This window comes from Styela clava, chromosome 1 (genome assembly GCF_964204865.1).
Source record: "Styela clava chromosome 1, kaStyClav1.hap1.2, whole genome shotgun sequence".
NCBI classification, from domain to species: Eukaryota; Metazoa; Chordata; class Ascidiacea; order Stolidobranchia; family Styelidae; genus Styela; species Styela clava.
Genome location: NC_135250.1, coordinates 29,621,831 through 29,638,780, shown reverse-complemented (window position 1 = coordinate 29,638,780; position 16,950 = coordinate 29,621,831). Strand labels below are relative to the sequence as shown.

At 37.7% G+C, this 16,950-nt stretch overlaps 2 protein-coding genes across 2 annotated transcripts; both read left to right on the top strand.

Annotated features, from left to right (window-relative positions):
• The first annotated feature begins 1,089 nt into the window (after window positions 1-1,089).
• LOC120335048 (uncharacterized) lies at window positions 1,090-7,522 on the top strand. The gene is made up of 7 exons (XM_078116281.1): window positions 1,090-1,280; window positions 2,945-3,103; window positions 3,473-3,598; window positions 3,974-4,086; window positions 5,475-5,523; window positions 6,226-6,449; window positions 6,940-7,522. Exons 1-7 carry the CDS (start codon window positions 1,208-1,210, stop codon window positions 7,120-7,122), a joined length of 927 nt encoding a protein of 308 aa, XP_077972407.1. The 5' UTR covers window positions 1,090-1,207; the 3' UTR covers window positions 7,123-7,522.
• Window positions 7,523-10,287: 2,765 nt separating this feature from the next.
• On the top strand, window positions 10,288-15,864 carry LOC120334802 (peroxisomal membrane protein 2-like). The gene is made up of 5 exons (XM_039402307.2): window positions 10,288-10,461; window positions 10,814-10,906; window positions 11,567-11,744; window positions 12,521-12,640; window positions 13,685-15,864. The coding sequence occupies exons 1-5, from the start codon at window positions 10,355-10,357 to the stop codon at window positions 13,760-13,762; spliced, it is 576 nt and encodes a 191-aa protein (XP_039258241.2). The 5' UTR covers window positions 10,288-10,354; the 3' UTR covers window positions 13,763-15,864.
• Window positions 15,865-16,950: the final 1,086 nt, after the last annotated feature.

The following is a 16,950-nucleotide window of genomic DNA, read 5'->3' as shown; positions in this document are numbered from 1 at the left end:
ATCTAGTGTCCATGCTTTTTCCCTGAAATCATTTTTGTTTTGTTTCTGACGCGATTATTAAAAAAAAATTTCATTGCGTAGGACGAAGGCTTTAAACCAGTGGTTCTTAAACGTGGGGGAGCCCCCCCCCCCCCCCACAAGAAGGCGTAGACAATTTTTAATAGAGGGGGGCATGAAGCTAATTAAAAATGAAAATACTTGTTAGAATTGATCTTGCTCGACTTATTTTGGATATTTACATTTCTTTATTGTTCAGTGATTGCAGATAGCTGTTGTGCTTACGCGTCTTTTCAACGTGTTTATTTGAATAGAATAAAACATACTTTCGCCTTACTATCTGTTATTTATAGCTTTTAGTTATTATTTTTGAGGTGTGGCGTGAGACTTGACAAATTCTAAAAAAGGGGGAGGCCTAAAAAGTCTAAGAACCACAGCCTTAAACAATCAACTACTCATAAAAGGGGTCTATTATTTTTAATTTAAATATATATGTTGCCCCGATCGTTATTTGAATGGCCTCCATCGTACATGCTTTTAAGCTGTCATTTAGAGTTTAGACTGTAGGTTACGAATATATATATATATATATATGTAGTCTCACCATATGTTCCGGTTTAGCCAGGACGGTCCCGGCGTCCCATCCAGTAGACGTGTTCATATGCAGGGTGGATCAAACCAAGTGTAGACAAATTAAAGTATAGTTACGGGCGAGAGCGATAAAAGACAAGAAACGGTGGTGCTGTAAACGCCGTTTAGCTAATACAAAAGTTAATTGTTGCAATAATTTCGAAGCTGCTTTCATACCACTTGAAAACAGAAAAGTTCCAGTGTATCACTAGTGGTGAGCGTACCTCAGGTTGAGAACAACTGCTCTAAAGCATAAATAAATGACTTATTGGGACAAAGTCTCAGACGAAACCATACGTGCCTCGTGCAGTCAAGTTCCAATCAGATCGAGGCGTGTAGTGAGGGCAAAGTATCTGAAAATAACAATGAATTCTATTATTTAACCTTATAATGCTATTTTCTGCAAAATATTTTTTTCTCTTACATTTATATTGTAGTTGTTTTAATAAACATTTGTCTACACTTGGTCCGATCACCAGTATTTGAGTTTCGCTCTCATTTTTATCGTGCCATCGCGGAGTTTGAAATAAACCTATCTTTTTTTTACAAGTACAAAAAAGCACTTATTTCTCTAATAGCTATGGAGGAAGAAAATGGATATATGGACCCAAGATACATCACTCCTGATAATGTCTATCGGATGGGAGAGGAAGGTACGTTGTCAAGGAAACTGTTCTTCCGCTCGAAAATCGAATTTTGCGCTCGGTACTTAGGATTTTCATCTTTATCCCAGTGGAGAGGAAAGTTAACAATACGACTTTGCCCGTAATTACGGCTTACGTCGCAAACTGTGGGCCGCGGAACAATCGTGGGCCTTCGCACATTTTCTTGTGGGCCTCCAAAATGAATTTTAATTATGGCATTGATACATAAACGAGAATATCGGTCAGAGACCGAAGACTTATCGATCGAAAGTCATGGGATCCCCCAAAACAGCGCTTTTATTCCATAGTGACAACTTGTGTCCCATCACTAATTAATTAATAACTCGCTAATCAGTCAGTCAGTAGTTTATTTTATCGCAAACCGAATGTAAACATTGACGAACCAAATTAAGAAAAATAAAAAATTACATTCCAGTGTGAAGGGAGACGCGATAAACCTAATTATACGACATAATTCATCCAAAATCAATAGGCGAAGATCCAATCTCACTTTTGTGAGATATCGCGTGCATCTAACAGACAGACAGATAAATACTTATCAACATACTTACCGATTAAAATCGATAAGTAAAAAGTTCTATAAATCCAACATTACATATAATTTTGGCGCTTCAGAAGTATGTGCACCAAGATGGTGCACAACCTGATCACCCTAACCTGGTACACATGCTATGTTCAGGTTGTGCGCCATCTTGATGTACATACTTCGAGAACACCATAGTTTTTTAAATAATTCGTTTTGGTATTTTCGTCCATATACTTTTATCTGGTTTTACGTTTTATACGCTCTTCCACGCGGTGATCTCTTAAAATAGCGGTGGGCAAATGTTTTAGGATTAGAGACGCATGCAGCAAGTCAGAAATATGTGAGAGCCCCATAATTTTTGAAATTAATAATTTTAGATTACCGTGAACTTAAAAGAACTTGACACAAACGTATATTAACAATATTGCAAAGTATATATTTTTCAACCGCTTAATGAATTAAATAAAATCTGTTGCTCTACAGTTTCTCGTAGTTAAATTTGGATAATAATTATTTCCAGCGAGAAGAGCCGCATAAAAATTCCGGCGAGCCGCGGTTTGCCCACCGTTGCCATAGGCTATTCCGGTCAATATACATCCCTGACAAAACTGCGTTTTAAAACGATCGCAATATCCAGGCTTATCCATGGGACATATTTTTCTGTCCCATTCCCATCTCATAGCCATTATGCCTGTCCCATCCCACCCCATGGGATTCCCATTGGAATAAAATACAATAAAAATTGTTAAATTTAGGTTTAGCGTTCAATAAATAGGAATACATGTACGAAGAGACATGCGAAACAACAAAATTTACGGACGTTGTTAACTCTATAGTCATAACTATTATAAATGTGTCCATCTGCCCCTTCACGGAGTATATTGTTAATGCTGAATATATTTTGCTTTTTATAGCTAACAGGAGAACCATGCTCAAATATATGGACACGAAATCCAAAGCAAAATGTTTTACCATCATTTCCCCGAAAATCATACGGTTTTCGGGTCCCATGGAAAATACAAATATGTGCTGTCCCATCCCCTGGCACGAATGGGATTCCCATGGACAACCCGGGCAATATCCCGTGCGTCAGACTCAAACTTCACTTAGATGTTGTTTTCTATAGGTCCAATCGAAGGCGAGTACAATATAGCTTATGGGGAATCTACAGCTGCACCAACTGCTACAGAAAATCGAAGAAATGAGGCGCCGGATTCCCGTGACAGGAGTCACCCAGAAGTATCCGGAATGAGATCGGATGAAAATGGCTACGCTATTCTTGAAGGTGACGTTTTGTGTAACTAGCAATATTGAAGTCAATTTTTTGATTGGGTCAGTTACAGATAAAAGACTTGCTTACTGGGCCGAAGCTCAAAACTAAATATGAAAAACTAAGAATAAAAAACAGAAAATTTACAACAGCTTCTTTTTTCACTTCTTTTTTGAATGAAGCATACTTTCCTCTTACTATCTGTTATTTGTAGTTAATTGCTATCTAGTTATTTTCGAGGTGGAGCGCGAGACTTGACAAAAGGGGTTATAAGAAGGAATCGCGGCTTAAAAGGTTTGAAAACTACTGCTTCAAAACATATCTGCTATTTGGAAAAAAGATTTTTCTTCGTTTATGTTCATGTTATTCGTGTTTTCCTTTTAGGTGAAGAGATCTATTCTAATATTGACGACGATACCCCAACGATTCCACCTTCGATTCCGACTTCTCCACCTCCGCGTATGACTCCGACCACCGCCACCACAAGAATGGGCAACTCAATAAATGAGGGTGAGTTGTTAAAAGTGTTATAAATCTCAAGTACGTATAAGTAACTTAAAAGTGTTCACAGTTCCCTGCCCAATTAACGCTTATTGACCTCAACTGCTTCAATTCAAGTGTGTGCAACCTTAAGTGATTGTTTTCGATCAGGAGCGTGCACCCTACGGCCCGTTAGCCGAATACGGCCCACGAGAGAAAAAACTTTGCGACCTGCGAAACAGGTTTATGCCCATAATGTTACAATACGAACAACCAATATCATAAGATCACTAACCAAATTCTTGTGCCTTCAACTGCTAAAAAGCATAAAAGTGCGGCCCACGGTTTCACCCAGTTATTTGAATCTGGCCCAAATGTATTAAAGCCTGCACACCCCTGTTTTAGTCCCTTCAAATGAAGAAAAAACGGCCGTTTCTTGGAAGAAGAAATTTGTAGTTTTATTCGTCGTTATGATTTTTATCATCACTGTATTGGTCTGCGTGTTCACTTTGACACTGGTGAGTCTAATGGTTGTTCTTTCTGCTTATTAGATATACAGAGCTGTGGTAGAAAAAGCGTCGCAAAACCTTTTTTTAGCGGGAGGGGGGAGGGGACAACCATTTTTTTGGCATAATGACGTAATACGACGCTTACTCGTGGCTTTTGTTCCGAACAAGGCCAGATATTGGCGGCCACTTATTTCTAAAAATATCCTAAAAATAACTCTCTACAGACGTAACTTCGCTGTCGAAGTTATCCAAGGTATACAACCGTGCATTTTCATGAATCTCGTTCGGGTCCTTCTGGTGAAAAGATTATTGATAGCAAGTTAGGAAATGTCGGTGTTCATTAAATCGTTCAAAAATAGAGTAAAATGGTGTTTGATAAGACATAAGAATTCATATCTCCCTCGCTGCAATGCCACTAAACTGCATTAAAAATATTGTTGAATTTTTTTTTATTTTATTATCCTTTTTTTTTGGGCTGTGTCAATTACAACTAATGGTAGGCACGTTCGGCAAGTAAACGACTTAAAACTGACGTGTCCTAACGCTAATTACTATTGTAAGTATTAATTAAAACAGCCGGGTCTGGCGGGATAAACGACGCACCTCCGTAAGCAACGCGTATACCTAAAATCAAAACACACAATTTTCAATTAAGCAGGTATATATGTCCCATGTCAAAGAGTATGGCGTTCCACTTTTATTTGAAAGAAATAAAAATTTTACCAGTAGTCATTTTTCGCAGCGCATTTTATTTGACGTTATTCAAGCCCTAACGCGTTTACTTTTTTAGGCCCAAACGGCCACTGTTACCACATACACACGTGCACGGCTAATAATTAATTTATGAGCAATTGTTTTTATGACTTCAAGCGAGGTCGTTCGTGGGTCACAAATATTTTCAGTTTGCAGTCTGCCGACCACTAGTCTAGGCTAAGATTTTGAAACAGAGAAAGAATTCCCCGCAGGGTGTAAAGTAGGGCAGGGCATATCGAATCGAATAGTAAATTATTCGAATCGGTTCAGAGCAAAACTTCGAATCTCCGCCATCTTGTTTTTTTCTTTCCGCCAATTGTCGAGTTGAATTTCTCAGTTTTTTTTATTGAAGCCATATTTTTTCAACGCAATTCTGACATATGACTCTTTTCTGTAATGAGTTATTGATGAAAACACGTTTTTTATTGTGTGTGAACGCTCAGCAATCTGCCTGAGTGATGTATTCTATGTTTTCAGTAATTTATGTGTCTGGAGGACCTAATATAATAAGAAAGTTACAGACAATTTTATATCTCCCAAGTATTTGAGATTCGATTCGATTCGAAAAAAATATTCTTGAAACATAAGGTATTCGAAAATACCCAGCCCTAGTGTAAAAGACTCTAATTAATTTTAATATTTAGAGAAAGGTAAAAGACAAAGCTGCACCGACTCAAGCACCAACAACAAACTGTAAGTTTGTTCATTTACTGTTCTAATGAATCAGAAATTTAATTTATATTTTATAGTAGTAATCTAAAGATATATATTTGCTGCACAAAACTAACGCATATGTATTTCTGTAACATTTCGTCCGACCAAAATCAGACCTCATCAAACAAGCAGTTTACAACGACTATGTTGATGGGTACGTAGTAGTAAACAATCATTCTCTCCCAATGAATGTACTTGATGGTGGAGAAAGTAGTAACCCAACTCAATTTAACACATTACCTCACTACGTCAGTGAGGAGTCGTGATTTCAATTCGCTCGCACATATTTGTTGAACTCGGTGAATAGCACTGTGCGTACCTCGTGGAACCAACAGTGGCGTACCTACGTAAAATAGCGCCCATGGCGAAGTATAAATATGCGATCGTTGATCGTTGACTGAAATTTAAAGACTGTTGTTGAATGGAGATGTTTGTATGTTATTATTTAAGTAAAAATACGAGTTTAATCATTTTCAAATTATTTTATTGAAACATTTTACGATTAAAACTTTTCGGCGCTCCAGAAGTGTGTGTACCAATATGGAGGAAACTAATTTTGTTCGCCTACTTTACATCAAGTTGCGTGAGCCATGGCGGCCATAAATAGATACGCCACTGGGAGCCAACAAAACCCTACAGTTGTACATCTACACAAGTTTATAAATCATTTTTCACTCTTAGCTACTTGCAATGGAATAAAGCAACAACGAAAATGTTATTTTGCCAATGAGTGTAAGAAGTGCAACTTTAAAAAAGCATCGTCTCTTTGCAAGAAGAAAAATTCCACGCCAGCAAATATATACGGTCTGCGGCAATACAACCGAACGATGGAATATTTAAAAAAGATCACAAAAATTGGATCCAAGACGGTGATAGTTAGACTTGGAATGAAATGCAATACGGCGGTGAGTACGATCAGTCTATTCGGCGCTCCAGAAGTGTGTGTACCAATATGGAGGTAACTAATTTTGTTCGCCTACTTTACACCAAGTTGTGTAAACACTGTAAAGGGACTGAAGGGACCTGTGGGTAGGGGGTATTTTTACTTGACTATCACAGACAGTCCCCAAACTAGCAATAGAACTAAAATGAAGAAAATTTGAATGAAATTATGGCCCAACCCTAACCTGGTACACACACTACGGGAGTCTCGTCTATGCTCGGGATAGTTTCTCTTCAGCTAAAGTTCAATATATAAAATATCACGTTAAAGATTTTTAAATCTATGCACCTGAAGCAAAGTAACTAATTCAATATTCATAATTGACTGGTACAGTAACCGAAAGCTGTGGTTCGCAATTATAATTGAGCCTTCTTTTCGGCTTTCCCCTCCAAGGGTTAAATACGAAGGCCTAGCTGTCTTAATATACTTCATATGTATTCATTTTCGTTTAGGACGAAACAGTCACGTGGTTTAACGGTTCAAAGGCCACCTTCGTAAAATGGAAGAGACGTTTTCCGGTGAGAACAAAGACATTTAGCCACATCGCCCTCTGTGTGAGTGAATATCCGTTTGCCCAAGGAATGGTGAATAAAAACCCGACTGATGAGCTAAACTGGATTTTATGCGAACGATAGAACAATGGAGCAATGGATGAAGCTCATTGGTGACCGCTGGATTTTATCTTTTTTGATGAACTGTAACCAGCGTCAGATTGTTGCTCTCAGAGGCCTTACTCCTGATATGGGCAAACTACGGGTAATCTGGTCCGCCTAATGTCTCCACCAACAAACTAAAACCAAAATTTGATGCTAAAAAATAGCTCAAGGAATTTGATGAGATTGCAATTAGGTTTAGTTTTGGCACGAGGCTTGTTGTTGTCCACTTTTGCCTTTGCAACACTGTAAATAAAATTCTGTTCATAAAATGTAACTTTTTACGTCACACTTACACGGCCCGCCAGTCTAGGTGGGCAAAATTTCTGGCCCCAGGTCCAAATTCCTTGCCATCACTGCCCTAAGTACTTAAGACTTTGGTGCTCTCTATATATATATTTAAAATATTAATAATAAAAAAGGAACTAGTGTTTCATGTTATCTGAAATTGAATAAGTAAGTTTCAGTATTCATTACTGATTGAAGGCCAAGTTATGCATTATTTTTATTATATTTGATTAAGTGTTAACTGTTCTATCGGTTCATACCGGCCATGGAAATAATCATTCCTTCAGATATATGAACTTGGATGCACGCAGATGAGTTATCAAACTTTTCCCCCTATAGATATATAAGAACTTTTGGCGGTGCTCCCGAAGTATGTACATCAAGATGGTGCACAACCTGAACATAGTATGTGTACCAGGTTAGAGTTATCAGGCTGTGAGCCATCTTGGTGCACATACCTCTACTTCAGCGTGAAGTATAGTGCCATGTGCAGCTAACTCAGGTACAGTCTGAGGCCAAATGCGTTAGGGACAAATCCATGCCGTAAATCGCGTAACGTAAAAGTTGTCAGTCGATAGCGGTTTGTTACGAGACAATTAAACTCATAATACTGCCAGGGAAAACTTATATGACGCTTAACGACCGCAATTTTGCAGCTAAAAGTACAGAATACAAATTTATTTTTTTCTACTTTGAAAAAAAAAATATAAATTCAAATTAATAAATAATTTGTTAAGTAAAAATATTTAGTTGTTTTCTTTGAAAATAGCAATTTACATCAATAAAATATAAGTTTCGTGATTAAGACAATCTTTTCCTTTCATTGCATCTGCTTTCCTTCTGAATATAACTGCAAAAAGCGATTGATTATTGTTGTTTTTATTAAAAGTGTACATACATCGAAAGATTGTTTACATACATGGTTCGCTTGAGTGCTTTGTGCAGGAATATCGGTCATTTTGCCGTCGAGACTGCCGCTTACTTGTACGCTGCTGTGTTTACTCGCCTTTTTTGCCTTTATTAGCAGTGATTCGGTACCTGCATAATGTCATTTCCGCAGCCCAATTTTCCTTGCAGAGGGGGTTTAAAAAGGCGATCGACAAGGTATAAACGTCGCTATTCCTACTGACTGACTGATGTACAGAAATACGGTACGCTGTCAGGCCATTGCACTGTGTTTACTCGCTTTAAGATGTGGTGATGTAGTGTCTGTATGGCAACTTAATACAGTAACGTAATACAAGGCCGCCCGACGTTGTTTTTACTTGCTTTGTGTTGCAGTAATCTTGGTGTAAATATATATCAGAAATATAAAGTTGGCACAATACAGCTATAATACAGGTAGGTCTGTAGGTACCATCTGTAGTATTATAGTATACTATACGCCCCCGAGGGCTTAGAATCTTTTAAAATACCACCAACGACGGTTAGACAGCAATAGCCAGATCTACTTTACTGAGAGAGATTTATTTCCACAAACAATGAAAAATCAATATTAAATAATATCGATAATTTTTAGAGAGTTAGACTATAATGAAAACAATGAAAAACAGTATAAAACAATATCGATGATTTTTATAGAAGTAGTCCAATTTACACATTGTTTTGTGTTGGCCAGTATGCAAGACCGTTGAAGGTCATCAAGGCTCCTGACCAATTTAACACTGTTATTGATTAAGAAGTCAGAATTAATTGTCACAATATAAATATAAAAAAGACGGAGAATGAGTCGGCAGATATTTTAGTTCCACGATTCAACACTAAAAGCACATTGTGATAGAGTTTAGAGGACATGTGTAAAATATATATAATACCAGTGCTACATTGTGATCTAGTACATTACAGATCGCCATAACCGAGTCGGGCTCAGTATGAAATATAAATGAACAGAATAGCACAGACACATTTGCACCATGTTATATAAATATTAAGGTAAGACAATTATTGGACACGTAGTGGACATAACGAACAATATTATGTTGTTGTTGTTTTTCGTTAACATCATAATTAAAAAAAACGCTTTACTCTTTGAATACTACCCCAAATGGCATTGAAATTTTCACTGGTTAAATATGGAATTTTTTCCAGGAGGCTATTACTTTTTTTTTTTTTTCTCTATGACGTCATTAAAATTATGTGGCTCTACGTGTCCATATATTTGAGCATAGCTCTCTTGTTAAACAGTATAAAAATCCTGAGGAAATATACACTGATATACAATCGGAAGTTGAAGATATAATGCAAACTGAAAGAATAATAGATATTTCAATATTCAATCATATTAATGACGGATTTAAAAAAAAAATGTTAACTAATCTGAATACATTGTTAGCAAAAGCTTTTTCATTTCCTTAGTAAAAAGAGATAGAGACACATTTTTTATTTCAGATGGGACACCACCCCAAACCTGCACGCCATTATATTTTAAAGATCGCTTCCCAACATCAGTGGAAACCTGTGGTGTAAAATGGGATCTATTTTTTTTGGATCTAGTACCATACTTATGTACATCTTTAAGATGAGTAAAATAGTCCTTGAAAGCAGGGGGAGAAGCCCATTTTCATGCCGATGCATAAATTTTGCAATTTCTAAAGTATGCATCTCTGATAGCTGTAAAATTTCATTTTGACAGAAAAGTCGGATGTTTGTTATACGACTCCTCTCTAAAAATGATATACACCTAATTATTTTATTTTGTAAGACTTGGATTGGCTGTAATGAAGACTTGGCGGCTGATAAATGCAGTTAGCACACCGTACTCTGCAGTTTTTCTGAAACAAGGATAGTACATCACTGCTGCTTTTTGTTAGACTGTTAGAGGAGTTGCAACAGGCCACTGATCTTATCTGCAGTATATAATACTGGTATTTGTATTTAAAATAGTGCAATAATTCAGTAATTGAATACTAAACAAACAACTCATATAATGGACAAAGAATACAGCAAGAAACAGAAGAGTATGTTGATAGTTTTACAGAAGAAATATGTAAAATATCTGCAAGAGAATCCAATTCTGACGAAGTCAATAACGAGGTAAGCAAAGTGTTCCACTCCGAACAATACTCTGGCAATCCGGTCAATAAAAATAATAGCAAAGTCTATTGCGATGTATGTTAACTTTCAGAAAGAAAGGCAATTTTGTCCTGCGTTATGTGGTAACTTTGTATGCAAACTTGTCAAAACTGTTGTATGATGCAGGCTGTTTTGTTAAATTGTTATTGTTTTTGAAGCAGAATTGTGAGCCCGGCCCAGCCAAATCCCGATCTTCATTTTTTCTCTTTGTCATACCTGACTCCCAATTTGAACACTATTCCTAACTACAATATTTGCTTTGGTATTAATTTGTTATTGATTTTTATGAATAACCTCTCAATTTCTTTTCTAGTGCCGTCCTTTCATTCTCTGCCAATCTCACAGCTCAACTCATTGACATCCGTCGTGGAATGGCGAGCGAGATCACATTGCCTCCTGCGTTAAGGTGAGATCATATAAATCATTGTAGAAGTTTATATGGAACAAGAATAGGGACGGTATAGCTGTGCAGTTGGGGAAATTTGAAAATGACCATCAACTCTGGATTGTGAAAAATTGACTCAGACTTTTATTCTCGACAGTCGATTGAAGGGGGCTTGCGAACTCCAAATATTTGGTATCAATTTAATTCCAACTGGGGCTCTGAGACGACTCGAATTTTTTTCAACTCAGAAGTCGGAGTGGAAATTTTTTCAAGGCGAGCCGATTGTAAAATATCGATCACAGGGGCATCGCCAGGAATTTTAAATAAAAGAGATGTGGTTCTGAAGGTATTAATTGTCAAGTTAGACTGTAACGGCTAGCGGGTTCGGAGGCCGGTAAACGTGAGTGAACCAAGATGGTGGACACCGGAACGTAGTATGTGTACCAGGTAAGGGTTAGGCCATAATTTCAGGTACAAATACTACGGGTGTCAAATGGCTAGTCCCCGAACTCGTAATAGAACTAAAATAAGAAAAATTGGAATAAAATTATGGCCTAACCCTAACCTGGTACACATATTACGTTCAGGTGTCCGCCATCTTGGTTCACATACTTAGAGAGTACCTAGTTTTTTATAAATAATGACTCGAGCTTCCCAAATACTGCAACTTACTACTCACAGATATGGTGCTTTCGGTTTGTTTGTCTCGGGACCGGTCATGCATTACTTCTATGGATGGCTTATGAAGACCGTACCAGGGAAAACCACGGAGGCAGCAATTCAGCGTTTAATTATCGAGAGATTAATTCTGTCACCGTTTTTTACCCTTCTATTCCATTCTTTTATGGCTGCTACTGAAGTGAGTTTTTTGTTTTCTCAATAGGGACGACTTGGACGAGTAGTTGGTATGAGGTTTTTTATAGTGATTTCACGGGAGAAGAAAACCAACAAGACACCTCAGCTCTGGTAACCTCATAGCGAATTACGGTTTCTCAATAGACTTCTAGTCTCAGCCTTATAGCTGGTTACTAGTCCAGGCCCAGAAGTCTATATACCGGTATATACAGTGAATATGATTCAATTTTTAAACCAGGCGAGCGGTAGCGAATGAACCGCTCAGGCTCAACCATTTAACGAATCCTTTAAAGCAGATTACCAGTCTGGACAGCGTATGGAAATAGATATAGTCAGTTGATCATTCCATATTTATATACATAGCATCTACGAAAGAGCGAATTGCCCTTTATTTCTTATACCCAGGCAACAATGAGGTCACTGTCCAAATTATGTCGATATCACAAAACACAATATAAAAGATAATTTTGCTTTTCTTGACCCGAAATCGAGATAATTGTGTGATAATGAAGAGATGCCATTTTTTTATACACAATAGACCAATGGAGTTAGTTTATTCGCTGCCTAACGTAGTAATTGAAAAGAAAATACCAACAATTTTTTTCTAACCGGATTAGATGCATCTCGATTAAATTTGAGGTTTCTCGCAGCAGTCGCAGGGAGCGTGTCAATGCCCAATTGTCCCAGATTTTGTTTAAAAAAGTTGACACTGAAAACAAGGAAACAGTTTTTCACTTCCTGTTTTTGTCGCCTTTCACCTTTCTTTTTTAACCCTTTCAGCATCAATCATGGGACGCTGTGAAACTTCGGCTCCAAGCAGCATATTGGTTGACATTGACGATGAATTGGAAATATTACACGATCGCTCAGATTATCAACTTGAATTACATTCCACCTGAGGTGAGAGATTTATTTTGATTGTTTTTGTTCACTCTAAACAAGGGTTTGGATGAGACGACACTGTCTACCCAATTTGTTAAACCCCAGGTCAAGGTTTCCCAAAGTAGGGTTCACGGACCCCAGGGGTTTACACAGAGGGTCCGCAACAATATGTTGAGAGTCTGATCGATCTTTGATGATTGATTTCCATCAAAAAGCCATTTTCCTTTTTGGTTGAGCGTTGCGGACAAATATCCATTGCTGTCAGCAAAGGCAATTAAAAAATTATTTTTGAACGACCTACATGTAGAGAGTCGGACCTACAAGTTGGCTTGCCTCAAATTGCTCTTAGAATTGATAAATTGTGCAGTGAAAAGTAACCTCATCCATCACATAAATTTCGTTTTTTGTTGTCGTGTTGTGAGTGAAATATTATCCTTTTTCGCTAGTTAAGCACAGAAATACGTCAAAAGTACGATTCATAAATTGGGACCTCGGCCCAAAAAGGTTGGGAAATCCTGCCCTAGGGGAGATGATGCTCGTGGGACTTGATCCCAAGGATTGTTACCCCGATGCCAACATATTTAAGTGTGGCGATTTAACTGCTAGTTTAGTAGTTTCCAGCCTTTTATGGCTCCTTCTGGAGACTTTTGCACTCATTGCCCCCCTGTTTATCATTCCAGTGGTATTTATAGTGTTATTTTGATTGGTAGATTCCAAATCCTATTATGTTCGAACAATTAATGCTCAACATAGTGAAAAATCTTGTGAAATAACTTTATAAAGAATTGAAGCTAGGAAGAACAGAGTGTTTGCTTGTAAAGTGAAGAAGTGTGACCCCCTTTTTAACTGCTTTGGGCTTCCTCTGGGGGCCACTGGCCCTTAATTGGTAACCTCTGCCCTAGGTTATCACGCCCAGAAAACAAGTTCTACAAAACAAGGCCACAAAAACATTGGGAAGAAAGCTATTTCCCCCCCCCCCCCCAAAAAAAAATTAACACAAGGCGGAACAAGTTTGTCGTTTTCAACAACAAACATAAATAATAATAACATTACCATTCACAGATGCGAGTGCTTTTCGGTAACTTCTGTGGGTTCCTGTGGACGATCGCTCTTACTTCAATGAAGCCGAAAACAGATTAGACGCACTTTGAAGCAAGGGTTCTCAACCGTGGGAGGGGAATTCCCCCTGAGGCAGTGATATGATTCAAATTTCTCTTTTGTATCGAACTCATTCACAGCAGGCTCCTTCATTTCATAAAACTATTCCAAACTATAGCTACTATAACTCTCTCTCATTCTCACGACATTCCAAAAACGAGTTCGCACAAACCCCAATCTCTTGAATCCCATCAATGTCCTGGGAGTGAATTTTACTTAGGGGTTTAAATTAGAATTTTAGGAAAGAGTTCTCTTTTGTATAGAACTCACTAGCAACGGGTTCCCTCGTTTGAAAAAACCGTGTCCACACTTATAGCTTTAAAAACAAAAATGGGTGCTCCCGAAGTATGCGAACCAAGATGGCGGACATCGGAACGTAACATGGGTAACAGGTTAGGGTTAGGCGATAATTTTTTTTCCAATTTTCCTTATTTTAGTCCTATTATCAGTTCGAAGACTAGCCAAGAGCCTCCCGTAGTATTTATACCTAAAATTATGGCCTAACTTTAACCTAGTACACATATTACATTATGATGTCCGATGAACCCACCGGCCACCACTGCCATGGGGTAAATTTTGCTTGGGGTAAAAATTAGAAACTAAATGTGGTTTAACTGTAGTAGTATGCGTGCTCTATGTAATCAATTTTAAGCATTTAGCAGACAAACTACGGCCCGCGGGCCAGATCCGGCTCGTGGAACAATGTAATTCGGCCCGTGAATTATATTAACAAAACAACTGTATTGATGATTATATTTTACGTTCTTCTGACCCTGACGACTCTTGAAATCTCATGTTGGCATCTCAATTTAAATATTGCAATAGCCACACGCCCTAAAACCTTTTCAAAATTTCTTGCTATGACTCTGCTTACGAGTATTCGTTTAATTAAATATATAGAAATTTGAGGGTCGATTTTTATTTTTGTAATTTGTAAAAGAATGAAGGTTGAGAACCCTTGCTTTGTAGTCCATTTATGGAATCATTTATTATGTTTAATCTAGCTATTCCTAATGTTTTTTTTTTCAGTGATTTTGTTTATTTTCTTTTATATTTCCATATAATATTAATTTATTTTACTAATCTGAAATATTGAATATATTTTTAATTAAGTTAACAAGGCTATGTACAAGCAGCCACTGATATATAGGCCAGGGGCGCACCCAGAGGGGGGAGGTCCCGGTCTGAAGCCCACTTCGAAAATTAGTAATTTTCTGTACATACATACATTGCAATTAGTTTAGCTTGAAACGCTAGATTTTTTAGAGATAGACACTCAAGTCAAGACTGTTGAAAACCTACCTGGACTTGCCAGTTGTTACAATCTAACTTAACAATTAGAAATTGCAGAATCCCCCCCCCCCCCCTTTTTTTAAATTTCTGTCTACAACACTTGCGGTGGCTGCTATTTTTGACATGAATCTCTACATCAAGTTTTCTGGTTCAAAATCTTGTTTTGAATTATAATACACAGTTGCTCAGAACTACCATTACGCGGCCACTTATTTGTCATGAATACTTCGTTAATTGAATTTACCAACCTGAAATGTCGATTATATTCCAATCAAACAGGCTGATGAACAAGCACTGAACTCCTAGGAAATCGAATTATAATAACAATAACTTTGGCATATTCAAGGTTTCATTAAAATACTGTTAAATAATGTTCTTCTGTAGAAAATTTCGACTTTCTCATTGCCAATGAAAGATTGAATATCCGACTATTTAGATTTTTGACTCAATTTCAGAGAGTTTGAAAATGCACCCCGAATCCAGTAAAATCATGCCAAAGACGAGTCCATAGCCCTCTGTCTAAAATCCTCTAAATGCATCCACCATATTTTTTGTACGGAGCACCGTCTTCTTCATAATAACCTGTTAATACTCATTATAAGGACCTCGAGAAGTATGCACACCAAGATGGCGCACAACCTGAACATAGTATGTGTGTACCGGTCAGGGTTCAGGTTGTGCGACATCTTGGTGCGCATATTTCTGCTGAAGCACCCATTATAATTTTTCATTTTCTTGATTGCCTTTATATTCTTATGCAATTACATTACATTTGAATGATCGTTTATAAATATGTTGTCTGGGAGCTGTGGCGTGCCTAGAGGGGAGGGGGATCAGGCAACCGCCCCGGGCAACAGAACCGAGCTGCAGAATTTGCGTTATTACACATGCTCTTCTAGATGTGTTCTTATTTAATTAAAATCTAACAGTATGTGTTCTGGAGTGATGGTTATTCAACAAGGGTTGTTTCCCCGACCCTTGACCCCGGAAAAATGTTTATTATATTTTATAATTAAAACATTTTTGATGCTCATTTCAATAAAACAAACGTTTCTTTCTTACTTGACCGTTAGTTGATTTATTCTCGTGTATAACGACATCTATAATCTGTTTATCACCCAAATTATTTTAGAAGTTAGGTATAAGGGGTAGCATTATCAGAAACTCGCCCCGGGCAGCGGACTAGTTTGGCACGCCCCTGTCTGGGAGTAATGCTTTTGCACGAATATCGGATTTTTGTAGGCAATTTTCATCTGATGAGACTCTGTGTTATATATATACCAGGGGTTCCTAACCGGCGACCACTGAGCAGTTGGAGAGAGGCCACAATGCTAGGCGCAAAACTGATTTTACTTTTCTCTTTACCAGAAAAATCCCAATTCTCCCTAGTTTCATTGTTTGAAGGTATTTCATGGGGTGTTTTCACTTTGTTGGGCATGAACTGTTTGTATATAAAGTGATTTGGAATCAAACCAATCAAAATAACACTATAAATACCATTGGAATGACAAAGGTGCGGCCATTAATGCTAAACGATAACGTATTCATCAATGCCAGCAATTTCTCTTATATCGGGATCGTTACGACGAGAAAACGAGAGAAACAGCTCTCTCGACTTCGGTTAATCAGAGTTCATTAGAGTTAGGCGACCATCCGTATATTTTAATGGTCTTTATTACATCACTGTGACGTTATAGTGGGGTAGTTTTTGAATAACGTAGCCAGGTGGGGTTAGGAATGACATTTAAAAAAATTGTTGCGGCATTCTCACTAGAGGTTATTGTGGTACGAAACTGCCCAAGAGCCCGGTTTCCAACCTTTATGACCCGGTCCCCTTCAAGAGTCTATTATTGCTCATAGGTCATAGCCCCAGTGGT